This window comes from Psittacula echo (genome assembly GCF_963264785.1).
Source record: "Psittacula echo genome assembly, chromosome: Z".
Taxonomy (NCBI): domain Eukaryota; kingdom Metazoa; phylum Chordata; class Aves; order Psittaciformes; family Psittacidae; genus Psittacula; species Psittacula echo.
Genome location: NC_137742.1, coordinates 13,749,672 through 13,762,996, shown reverse-complemented (window position 1 = coordinate 13,762,996; position 13,325 = coordinate 13,749,672). Strand labels below are relative to the sequence as shown.

General features: G+C 39.7%; 1 protein-coding gene across 1 annotated transcript in view; it reads right to left on the bottom strand.

Annotated features, from left to right (window-relative positions):
• Nucleotides 1–2,332: 2,332 nt before the first annotated feature.
• The window catches only part of RAI14 (retinoic acid induced 14), a 93,818-nt gene continuing 82,825 nt past the window's right edge, over nt 2,333–13,325 (bottom strand). Inside the window, exons 9-18 of the mRNA XM_080636764.1 lie at nt 13,035–13,213; nt 12,333–12,361; nt 11,252–11,338; nt 10,630–10,716; nt 9,891–9,948; nt 9,421–9,539; nt 7,378–8,904; nt 6,034–6,183; nt 4,368–4,433; nt 2,333–4,112 (exon numbers count right to left, since the gene is read on the bottom strand). Coding sequence (XP_080492890.1) covers nt 4,035–4,112; nt 4,368–4,433; nt 6,034–6,183; nt 7,378–8,904; nt 9,421–9,539; nt 9,891–9,948; nt 10,630–10,716; nt 11,252–11,338; nt 12,333–12,361; nt 13,035–13,213 — 2,380 coding nt within the window. The 3' untranslated portion in view covers nt 2,333–4,034. The remainder of the gene's footprint in view (nt 4,113–4,367; nt 4,434–6,033; nt 6,184–7,377; nt 8,905–9,420; nt 9,540–9,890; nt 9,949–10,629; nt 10,717–11,251; nt 11,339–12,332; nt 12,362–13,034; nt 13,214–13,325) is intronic.

The following is a 13,325-nucleotide window of genomic DNA, read 5'->3' as shown; positions in this document are numbered from 1 at the left end:
TCTGTCCTAAGAGCCTCCAACCCGTTCCTGTTTGGTTGAAGAAACTTGCTGGGTTATGTCTGTGCCTGCAGGACATGTGCTGGGTTACACCATGTCTGCTGCGCTGCACCCACCTCCTCCAGGAGATTTTCCATGAGTTCATCCCACGTGCAGAACCATGACTGCCGCTGCTTTGCAGCCTGGGTCCAGAGACCTCCCATAGCAGCAGGCCCCCGCTCCATGGACAGCCAGAGCCAGGAGAGGCTGCCTCTGCTCCAGCACCTTTCACATGCTGGGAAGCCTGGCCACACTGCCTCAGACAGCCATTCCTCCCTGCAGCACATGGGTCCCTGTCATGTTAAAGGGCAGACTGCTCCAGCCTTTTGTGTCTGCCTTTTGCTTCAATGATGGCTGGCATCAGCGTGGAGAAAGCCCCAGGATGCTTTCACAGAATCCTAGAATAGGTTGGGTTATGAAGGCATCTTCAAAGGTCATCTAGTCCAACTGACTGCAATGAGCATGTTCAACCAGTTGTCTTGGTTGGCCCAAGGCAAGCCCAGGCATCTCCTGGGGGCAGGTCAGATGGGCAAAACCTCACTCCTGCTCCACCACTCTCCTCCTGTGGCCCATTCGGTCCTCCAGCCTCTGCTTATCCTCCTCTTTCCTGCACTCTCCAGGCTGGTACCCCACACTGCCAAAGGCTCCCAGAGAGCAGCTCTTACAGTCTAAACACAACGTGTGTATAGCAATGGTAATTTATTTAGCTCTGAAATATTCATAGCAGTGAAATCACACCCCACCTCCCTCCTTCCCCCAGCCAGCCAGCGCTCAGGAAATCACACACCATGAAGCTGGCTTTAAAACTAAATCACAGCTCCACATAGCAATGCAGCACCTGACAAGATTCCAGCCAGCATTTCCTCTGTCCTGCTCCTGGTTGCTCCTCCTAGGGCACTGTCTTGTGCTTTACTGTGGCACACAGCAGTGTGGCCTTCCCTTAGCTTTTGCTGTCCTGTGCTGACACGCAGCACATTGTCATTTAGTTGGCCTGAGAAGCGCTGGAAGGGAAGCCAGCAGGCCCTTCTGCCACCACTGAGCCTCATGCTCAGCCAGCAAGAGGTAACATTAGCTTCTCACCTTGTGCCCCTACCCGTGAGTTACCCAAATAAACCATTTGGCCACTGTTTCTTTTACCCTCAATTTCCTGTTCCAGTAAAATGCAGGACTGTTACAGGTCTGGCCCTAAAAAACCGAGGTCTGTTTTGCAACAGAGTGGGATCATGCGCATCCACATAGAAAACAAACAGCAATTCACATAGGAGATAGTAGGCAGCAGGCCCATTGCTTATAATGGCATAAAAGCCATCAAAGCAGCTATGATCTTTCCTTCTAGGTGATCTCACCATGAACAGATTCTGCATACCAGTTTGTCAACAGCCTTCTTCAGAGGAAACCCAGTGCTGAGTAGCTTGCAAGAGGCTGAAGAGCCACCTGAGTCCAGGATGTAACAAAGCGAGATGCAGTTCCTGCCATTTGTGTGTTCTGCCTTTCAGACAGGATGATATTATTAGCAAGTAAGTTAAAGAAAAAAGAGTTTCTCAAATGTAAGTCAGTAGAGATGACAAAAGGCAACAGGGCTGACTGTGTAACTACTGCTAAGTTTAAAGAGAAGCAAACATATCCATTTATCCATATGCATTACACATATACATAGTTTCACTGTAGCTCTGTGCGAAGTGCTAAATGATAGAGAAAGGCAGCTTTGAAAGACAGCACCAGTCTGTGCTACTGCTCTAAGGTAGTTTTAAACTTAGCTGGAATGCAGCCAGTTGCGAATGGAAAACCTGTGTTACTTCTAGCAGGATGTTCACATGAGAAATGGTTCTAAACTTACCAATCAGAAAGGAGGCAGAATGTGCAAAACTGGCTGCACAGGGTTTGGGGTGGATTCTATTCTAAGGACAGAAAAAGGAAGTCATTAATCAAGTTGCAGTTTCAGGGAGAAAACCACGCTTCATCCAACAGTTACCTAAACATGAGATACGGAACATATTTGTGCTATAACAGTGTAGCAAGATTTTCCTCAATACAAAAAGTAAATGAACACACAAAAAGAAGATGAAAAAAATGGAAACAGTTTATTTGCTGCATAAGGAAACTTTCTGCAAATTACATATAAAGAAACTTGCTATGCTGTAGTATATAATTTTCAATATCCCACAAAGATAATTGTAATAAATATACAAACCAAAACAAAGTAGAAGACTAAATCCATCAGCCAACCTACAAAATGGTTCATCAAGTTTTATACTTTGCAGCATTAGCATGCGTGAAATCTTGTTGTTCATTTTGAAGTGCTGCAGCAAAATTCTTTTCACATTTCTTTGGAGCATTTTCAAAACCATCTAACTACAAAATACTGTTAAAAATTAGCAGGCATGAGTTAAACCACCCAAGGAAAGTAACACCAAGGTCCAACTGATGCAAAGGTGTGATTTTTCTTTTTGCTTTTAAAAATCCATTTTAGTTTTGCCAGGATTAGGAATTATCTGGTATAAGTGCACTATGAGTACAGCCAGCCTCAGGCACTGCTGACTCTTCGTCATATTACAACTCTATATAAACTTCACTGATTATATAGCTCTGGAATATTTCTCTATTAGAGACACATCCACTAAAAGGAATAATAAAAATACCATACTGAAGCTGCAAGCAAGTTAGAATGGTTGTACCCCCAAGTGCAGTGTGTGCTGAGGAACACTTTTCCATGGTTTCATATTATACCACATCAGGCATTTTTATTTGACATGAAATTCAAAAGTGCTGATAAAGGCTCTACTGGTGCCCCTGGCCTCTAGAAACAACATGCAGAAATTTTTGACACCTTTTGCTGTTCTATACCTATAATTTCTACATCTTTTCAAACAGGAGGCTGAACTGCATTTGACACTTCACTGCTCTGGACCACACTGACAGACAGGTCTATTATTCCATACAGACCTTTTACGAACTGAAAACACCCCACTATGCTTCAGTATTAGTGAATACTTGGGGATATAAGAAGAAATTCTACAACACGATTACCTAAAAATATTTGTTAATAAGCTTAATGCAAACATTATGTAGAAAAAATGGTTTAGTTACAAAAAAAAAAAATCATTATAGGGCCAATAAAAATATACTGAAGAGAAGATCTTTACAAAAGTGAGGTTAGGAAGTATGAGGCATTGACATTCACTGTAAACATCCTGTGTTCATTATAATCCCTTGTCTAAAGTGTATGTTCTGGTTTTGTTCCTGAGCTTCATGGCCAACACTTGCATAGATAGCTAAACCTATCATAAAGGGTTGTTTATACAGGCGTTTCTACTGCTTTTGTACAGAACTTCCTTAAACTAATGATTTTTCCTTTTTGAAATAGTTTCACTCCACTACCAGGCAGTTCAAGGAAACTATGAAGCATGGATTAATCTCTGTGCACTTAGTGCATTGGATGGGTTGGGACACCTATCTTATGGTGTGTTAATCTTAAATAATATTACACTAAGAAGTATAGCTGTTTGATGTTCTGGAGTAGCATAAATACCTCACTTCTGGTCTGCCAAAGACTGCACATGGCAAAAAGTCAGGAATCCGAGTGCTACAACATCAAACAACCAAGTTAATCCCCAATAACAAGATGCAGCTTATAAACAGTACAGAAGACCTTATAGAGAATTTCACCTTTACTCAGGCAACACGAGTGCTTTCCTCGAGATTAACCTTCCTCTACTGGAGGAAGCTAGAAAGTACTTTCAGGGTAAACATGACATAGAGTGGCCCAAGTAAAAAGTCTGAAGCACATAATTTGGATATGAAAAGCAGGCATGTGCTTAGTTACTGCACACATGAACACACATGAGAAGTGGTAGAGACAGACAAAAAATCCCCCTCAGAAACAGCACAATAACACAAAAGCAGCAAATTGCCAATTTCAAATCTTATGTTAAGGCAAATCTAGATAAACACCCATAACAGGATTAATAAACAATGGGAGTTTTCCTAGGTTTTTTTGTTTACTTTTTCTGTGATTGGCTTTTACACATTGACAATATTTGTTTCAGCACTTTCTGGACATCTTCATCCATTTGACCCTAGACAATGGGAAAAAGAAGAAAAGAATTCAAGCATCTCTCTATTCATCAAGAAGATTTACAAACTATTTTTGAGGTTTGTAAATTAATTAGATCAATTTCCCAAAAGGAATCAGTGTTAAATTTGTACTTAACCAGTCACACCTTTTGGGCAGGATGTCTTTAATAAAACATGCAAGGCTTTTACTAGATCTGCAGAAGAAACATCTTTCATTAAAATACCAACAGTGTGTAACTGACAATATGCATCCATACCTGCACAGCATAGAGAAGATGCATCCTGTAAACTGAGACAATTTCCTGATGTTGTTTCTTTGTTTCCTATAAAATAGCAGGAAGTCACAGAGCATTCATAACTGTTGAATTCAGAACTTTCCAATTAAATTTAGACAGCTCTGGGGCACTACAAACTTATTGCATTTGCACTTATTGCAAAGTCTTATGCATGCACGAAAAACCAGCTCAGAAGTGCTGCACCACTAGCCATCCAAAACATAATTTGCGTCAAGAGTGTGGCCTACAGAAACACTGTAATTTTACCCATCCCAGTAGGAAAGCAGGTGAGATGTCATCAGTTGTTAAGAAGCACTGAGCTGCAAACACGTGGAAGGAGCACATATTCCTGAGCTTATCAGCAACCAGAATTGAGCAGAACCAACAAAATTCTGACAAATCAATCTCCAACTGCAACTAAGCTCTTCCCTGAAGTCAATGACCCATTTGTCAGCTAATGCCTTCCCAGGGAAGAGGAAGTGCTTACAGAGGCCTTAACCCATGAAATCCTCAGTTAATTACTCTACAATCAAACAAGGATCACCCATCTTCTTTTCCATGATCAGAGACTGCCAGATCCCAGAAGCCATCTTTCCAAATAAATTTGAAACTGCTAGGAAACCTAGTCCACAGGAAGGAAAGAATGCTTCTGTCTTGTGTTAAATCCTGACCACTTTCCTGGTATGTTGCATATCTTTGCATCTTATACTACTTTGCTGGTCCTTAAGCAGTGGTAGATAAAGGGTCCTTTTGGACTTGGTGGACTGAGATAAGAAACAGTGTAGGCCTTTACACTGACAAGATGCACTACTTAACTGTCTGCCTACTTATGCCTCCTCACTGCAAGGGAATTTTTCTGGCCCGTATGCATATTGGCTTTTCCTTCTGTCTGCTGGGGAAGGTAGGAAAGCTGACACCAGGTGAGCCACGTAGCATGTCAGGCTGGGAATTCTCCTTTCAGAGTCACTTCAGAGATCTTAACAAAGGCCTCTCGTGAGTACTACCTTCTTTTTGCCCTCAGCAGTGAACTTAAGTGCTCCTTGGGAGAGGCAAGCTCTCCAAAGCTTTTGTTTTGCTCTCAATAGCAATTATGACTCAACCCAGCTTAGAAGACTTGATCTTTGATGCAAAACCAAATACAATTAAAGACAAATCTTTAAGCAGTTCAGAATTTCAGATAATAAACTGTGCTTCCCTATAAGATGGATTTGCTTGATTTGAAGCTTCATGCCTTCAGTGACTACTTTCTTCCAGAAAGTCAAACTTATTTTAGTTTAAAAACCCAAAGATTTCAGCTGATGAAAGTTTTTGAGAAAATGCACAGATCTGCACATCAGCCATATTTTTCACAAATCAGGGTCTCAGCAACAGGTCTGGTTACTACCTTCCACTACAAGTACACAAACTTGGCCTCACTATTGATCTGAGGAGGTGTACTGGGGAAAACAGCTTCAGTTAAGACTATATCCAAAGAGCAATTTGTGATTTGCAGATTCCTAAATGTATCAGACAAACAGAGAAATTATAGTATTTCTGGATGAAAATCCCTTTCCTTGTGCTCTCATTTTAAATGAGGCAGAGTGAAGAATGGCACAAGTATCTTCAGAGAACTGGGAATAATGGAGGGCTTACAAATTATTACACTTACCGCCAGTTGGTTTTGCAACTGCTTCACTTGTTGTTGCAATGCCTCCAGCTGCTGGCTTTGTCTTTTGGGGGTACTGGTTGAGTAGGAAAGCTGAGAAAGGCTGTTCAATGCTTCTTTCAATTTGCTAATTTCCTTGGACATTTCATTGATCTAGGGAGACAAAAAATAGCTTTTCATGACAAGCTGCAAGGCATATTGTATATTCTTGTGGGTCTCATCTTGGGGTTATTTGTGACTCACATTTAAGACATGGTGAAAACCAGGATGTAAGTAAGCTTGATGGACAGAGACATCATGTAAGCAAAAGGTTACAATGCTTCTCTAACCTACCCGCTAGCCCAGACGGGCTGAGAAAGTTGGGGCTGTTCAGCCTGGAGAAGAGAAGGCTGCGTGGAGACCTCAGAGCAGCCTTCCAGTATCTGAAGGGGGCCTACAAGGGTGCTGGAGAGGGACTCTTCATCAGGGACTATAGTGATAGGTCAAGGGGTAACAGGTTAAAACTTAAACAGGGGAAGTTCAGGTTAGATATAATGAAGAAGTTCTTTACTGTGAGGGTGGTGAGGCACTGGAATGGGTTGCCCAGGGAAGTTGTGAATGCTCCGTGCCTGGTGGTGTTCAAGGTCAGGTTGGACAGAGCCTCAGGCAACACGATCTAGTGTGAGGCATCCCTGCCCATGGCTGGGGTCTGGAACAAGATGATCTTAAAGTCCCTTCTAACACAAACCATTCTGTGATTCTATGAAAATGCATTTCTTGCTCTGAAAGCCAGGAATATTTACAAACATGGACTGCATTTACCACCTTTACAAATACTGCTGCTGACCATAGGACAGAAACCTACCAAAAATAGACCAGCTATTCACAACTAGCAAAATACATAGCTTTTTATAAAGAAATTTGTAGTAAGAGATATATGGTAGCTGCAGAAGAAAAATAGTGAAGTAATGCTAAGGCTGAGATGATTTAGTAGAATCAGAATAGTGAATTTTTGTTCCTTTCTCATCTTTTGTTCTCTTGTCTCCTTTGGAATCTCTTCCTGCTGTAAATCCCACTTCTTTGACTTCAGCTGCCTGAATAGTGTGAACCCAACCTAAGCAGAACTTCAAATAGATAAACTGAAACACCATTCATATCTCCACAAGGGAGAGAAGCCAACTGTAGATTCAAACATATTGAAAACTTCTTTGACTTTGAAATCTGAATTTTTAGATGGCAAATGCACTCAAAAGTTACTCCACTCTATGACTTTTGACAGAGCATTGTCTATTAGGCTACCCATGCACCATCCAACAAGTTTTGAAGTCTGAACTCAAGTAACTACCCACAGTGCAGTGATTCACTAACCTTTTTATCTTTATCCTCTTCTAGTTTTGATGAGCTTTCAGAACATCTTTTCATTTGAAGAAGATCTTCTTGAGCTTGATAGTACCTTTGCTGTAGATCAGCCACCTCCCGATCTTTTGCTTCAAGCAGAGTATGCATACCTTCCTTCTCTTCTTTCAGGTGCGAAACTTCATTTCTTAGTTGCATGGCATCTAAGTACACTTTTTCCTTCTCATGGATTACATCCTTCAGTTTGGACGACAAAACACTAACCTCACGCTCTAGTGATGACTGCAGCTTTTCATATGTAGCCTTGGGTACCATCGCTTCATTAATTGCAGCCTTTTCTTCCAGTAATTCCTTCTGTAAGTTTCTTACTTCACTTTCCTTGTTGGTAAGCAGCCCTTTGAGCTCATTTATTTCTTCCTCCATTTCCTTCAGAGTGTTTCCGAGTGCATTCATCACCTGCTGGTGCTCAGTAATGGGCAAAGAGTTTTGTTTCTGAGCATCTAACAGTTGCTTTAGTTCTTCTGCTTCATCTAATGCTTTTGTGTACTGGGATTTCATTTCTGATAACTCATTCTCTGCTTTGTATTTCAGAGAACTTGTTACTTGCATCAGTTTCTCATGTTCTTCTCTAGGAATGTAGTCCAAAGATATATCATCTGGAGTTTTTCTCTTCCTATAGCCTTCAAGCTCTGTTTGTGCTTCTTTGTACAACTGAGATAATTCACTAAGTTGTCTATTGAGCTCATCTATCATTCTGTGCATCACATCCTTCATTTCTCCCGCTTCAGCATTAGATTCCAACTGTGTCTGATTCTTCAGCTTCTCCTGTAGCCTTTTAATTTCCTCTTGCCCTTCTTTGTACCTCTCAATCAACAATGCTTTCTCCTGATTAATGTTATCAATAACTGAACAATAAGACATCTTCATTTCCTCACATTCTTCCACAGACAATTTGTTTCCCACATTCTGCTCTCTTTCTTCAAACTTTTTCTGTAGCTCTCTCACTTTCTCTTTTTGTCTTTCACCTTCCTCCAATGCTCTCTTCAATTCTTGCTTAAGCATTTCAACTTCTTCACATGTAACCTTTAACCTACTCATATCAGAACTGGTTTCTTCACTTTCAAAGGAAACAAGACCCAGCTTCATTTGTCTTCGTACATTCAAACCCTCTTTCACAGCTTCCTCATACCTGTTTTGAGTTCCTTGGAACTTCAGATTAAGATCAGAACCATTTTCTGAAATGTTTGTGCTATTTAAATGATCTGTTTCTGGGACTCTAGGTGGGACCTGAGCTTCAATCTGCTTTCTTTTGTCTTCAGAATTTTCTAATTTCCTCTGCACATCCTTTAAGTCTTCCTGGAGGTACTTAGTTTTTCCCTCACTGGGGCTTGTCAACTTTTCTTGAGTTTGGGTGGCATTTAATGTAGACTTAAGCTCCTGAACAGAGAACTCATTTTGTCGAACTGCTGTTTGTTCGAACTCTGTTTGGGCTGGATGGTAAGATTCTATAGTTGAATCCACTTCTTTAGGTGTTCTTTCCTATGTAAAAAAGAAACCCAAAGAATGGTACACTGAAAGCAAGTACATGATTATATTTTTTAGAACAGAGTAAGCAAGGAAATGTTGCCACATCCTTCAGAGACAGACAATTAAAGCACCATGGAAGAAAGTTTTAGAAAAATTCAAAGCCCAGCTGCTCCCATTTAGTCATCTACAGCAAGAAGAGGCAGCAAGTGCCAAGCTCCTCTGAAAGTCTGGGCTGATCTCCATAAGCTAATAATCAAAACTATGCAAATTAAAACTCTGCTAACACAACTGTTAACAACATCTTTTAGAATGTGGTTATCATAATAAACAAAGTTATTCAGTAATTTATGGGAAAAGTGAGATGATCAAAACACTGACTTAATCCCTCGGGGCAGAGCGTTTCCATGATCTTACCATCAACAAGCTCGTTAAATTATCTTCACAGTACATCTCTTTAAAAATGGTAAGCAGCCCTTTGTTCTGCTAGCAGATTAAAGAGAGCACTAGAACAGCACAAAAATAAGCCACCTGTAATTTGTCCTGCAGCTCCTTATTGTGCAATGTCAAAGACGCAATTTTTGCTTGCATCAACAGAAGTAGATCTTGCTGGTCAGCTTCAGAACTCACATCCAGTAAACTATCAGCACCTTTGGAGAATAAAAACAAAAGATTAAAGAACTTTTAAAAAAGCTGGAATAGCAGCTGGTTATTCTAACCTTTCAAATTGAACAGTGTGTTCCCATGATGACTGAGTGCAGCAAACTGAACAAGCAAACTGTTCCTAGAAACTCTCCCCAAAAACATGTTAGATCACTCAACAGAAGCAGGAGGTTTTGGAGGGCAGCTAGCAGTGAAATTACAAAACATTACTCTGAATACTTCTTGTGTTTCTGCTTCTAAGTGGAAGGGCACAGGGAATTCTGACCAGATTGCAACATTTCACACCATCTAAACCACCTCACCAAATATGAAAATAAGGATGAAGTGTTATTGTATACCTGTTGTGCTGTCACTCAATCTGTCTTTATTATCTCGATTCAAGGAGCTGAATTCTTCCTGTTGAGACACCGAAAGAAAATGCTTTCACAAAAAGCAGACATAAAGTCGGACAGTTCACCAAAGAAAAGTATAAACAGTATACATCTTGATGGATAAAGACTGCCAAAGTGGATTTCTCTTACTTCTAGGGCCTTGTTTAATTGTAGCAGGTGGCCAATATTTCAAGATCTGCTAAAGCCATTCAAGTTCCATTGCCCAATTCTCATTAAATATTACCGAAATATGGGCAACTATCTCATAGATACTTTGGAAAGATGCAGCCTCTGTGGTAAATAATGGCAGTACATTGTCATGTATTAAAAGAAAACAAACACTTCACTACCATAAGGTGAAGATCAGACAGAACACAACCAACCACTTCCCTGATATCTTTTAGTGAAAGGGTCTCTACTTTTTGCAGTGCACAATGCTGTGCACTTCGCTGATGTTACCTTATGAGCTCTCACAGCATTAATACTTATTTTCATAACGATATTCCTAACTTACTCAGTAAACATTACAGTAATCCTCACTTGCTTTATAAATGACATTGAAGTAGTTTTGGATTCCTTTTTGTTCCTAAAACTCAGCTAATTAATTCACAGGAGACTGTGCAGCAAAATAGGTTATTAAGTAAAATGGATTATTAAGATACTATACTTTCTTTCCCTAAGCTTCATAAGAACAGAAAACTGATACCTTGCACACTTGATCAGCAAAGAAAGCCTGCCCTTTTCCAGTCATGGGAGTTGATGTTGACGAGTGTGGAGAGGCCAAATCACTAAGCTGCAAAATATTTTATATAAATAAATATGTATACATACATGTACATGTAACTACCTCTGTAACGTGCCCATACATACACACACATTAAAGAGTACTTTTCCCTGCACTAACCTAAGTCAGTTTCAAAAAGCAGATCAAATTTTTCAGTGTTTTCCTGAGTCAGTATTACATATACAGTATAGCTGCTACACAGGTATATAACTATTAAACTATTAAACTGCATTTTTTATACTATATATTTTAAGCATGTTTTATACTTAGATGGAAGAAACAATTGTACAATAAAATTTGTACAGTTGTATCTTAGACCATGCTGCATTTCAAGCAATTTTACTTAGTTAACCTAACCAACATGTGCCATGTGTCACATGTGTCATGCGTTTTCATGGTGTCATCCTAATTTCAGGAAAAGAACTCTTGGCAAGACAAACACATAAAATAACAGTGACAGAGCAAGTCCAGCCCACATCATTCACACCATGTTCAAACCCCTTTTTATCCCTTAAAAGCGTCTCAAGATTGGTCTTTTCTTTACCTGAACAGGACTGATAGGAGGAGGTGGGGCTTTGCGTTTTTTTGGAGTTCCACTTCTTTCTGAATTTAATTTAGAGCCTTGATCATGCTGAAAGTTTCACCAGCCAGAAAAGGTAGGTTTGTTAGTTTGGTTAGTAAAGTCCCAGCAAGTTGTTTTGTTTGTAAAATAAAAAGTAAAAAAAAAAAAAATCCCACATTAATATCAACTCTTGCAGCTCATGCAATGCCTCATTTTTTTTCTATGTAAAGACCACATCTATTAACACAAAGGTATTAAACATGCCTGACAATAAGAACCTGAGCCCTTGTAATCCATGCTTCAGTGAAAACAAACAAGATTTAGTGAAAAAGCAGCAGCTGGCAATAGGCTTAGCACTAGTGATCTTAAAGACTTCCATTCATACATAGTCCAGTCATGCAATTCTTAACAGCTACTATCTTTCCTCTCCACCAGCTTCTGCCTGAGCTCCCTGAAAAACCCATGTCTCCACTCAGAGAAAGAATGAACCAATGCAATGCACCCTTATCCACTTTCCAGCCACCAGCAGGTCTACTTGCACTCCAAGATATGATACTAAATAGAAAATTAAAGAACTTAATTTAATTGCCTAAGTCTTCTAGAATTCTCACAGGTACGGTTCTCCAGTAAGATGTAACCAGGGATAACCCTCCAATTGCATGTTTTAGAAATAGGAAACTTTTCTAGATCATCTTCTCTAAAGTTTAAACAGATTGGGAGCCCAAAAGCTAAACTCCCACACTACACATGAGAAAAGTGGCATATCTTGCTGTCATGCATATGCACATACACAATGCCCTCCCTTCCTTGTCTCACTGATGGTGCTGGCTGCTGTTACAGATAAAAGCTAAATCTAAAAGTGATGTTTCTGAAACATTAAACAAGCAACAAAAATCTTCCATATTAAAAAGCCATCAATGACAGCACACTTCACAGTGACTTACTACTTACACTTACTACTAGAAACACTTACTACTAGTAATTGACTACTTCTAGTCAATTACTGTTTTTTCTTAAATTACAAGGCAATATTTTGTATTTCTAAAACCAAGAGGACAAATACCTGTTTTGCTCTTGTTGGTGACTTTGTATCTGTGAAGCAGAAAAGAAGTGGCATTAAGAACAGCTTCAAAGAAAAAGTTATTTGTCATTTCCTAACCCATTTCTCAGCTCTACTTCGAACACCATAAATATTTTGTTTGGTTTCTGAACTCCTGTCTGAAATCTGAGAAATATACTTTTAATTTCCAAATTCCATTTGAACCATGTAGTTTCTATACTGTTTTTTGGGGTTTCATGCTGAGATAAGGTTTGAAGGATTGTGACAATTCTTATGTTCCTATAGTCTTGCACCATTCCTGAACATTAGCTTCCTACTTCAGAGATCCATCAATTTGATCATAAAACCCTCTGTTTGCATTAATTCCTTCTCCAACCCCTCTACTGAGGAGCTCTTGTTACTCTTTCACATAATAAAAAAGGATCTATTCCAAATTGTATGCAAGACTTTTTAATGCTGCTACATCAGCTTACCTTTTCTTTCTCCAAAACACCTTTTCAGCCCTGCTTAGTGCTTTATCCCATGCTAAATATTACAATCTATGGCAAAAAACACATTTTCCTGCTTTTGGGAAGCCTCAGATCATCTTTGAAGATGGTCTCTGAAACTTTTCAAGCTACCTTATGAAGTAAATTTGTGCATTGGTGAACACATACGCAGACAGTTCAAGAAGTGACAAACTGCAGGTCTGCAGTTCTTACATACCCACATCCTGAGATAACTTTGATGACAGGAGATTCTGTATCCCTGTATTCTCAGACAGCTTGGAGTAATGCAGGGCATTGTGTCCAAAGACATCTACTAAACTGACATCTGCACCTTTCTTAAGCAAGGTTTCCACCATGTTAAGGCTACCAGCTTCACAAGCCATCATTAAAGCAGTTCTGGATAAAACAGACAAAACAGAAACACAGAGTAAGCGTCAAGAGTGTACTCTTTAAGCAGCAGCCCATTGTTTTTTCAGGAAAAGAAGGGTAACAGTTATTGTGCAATAAG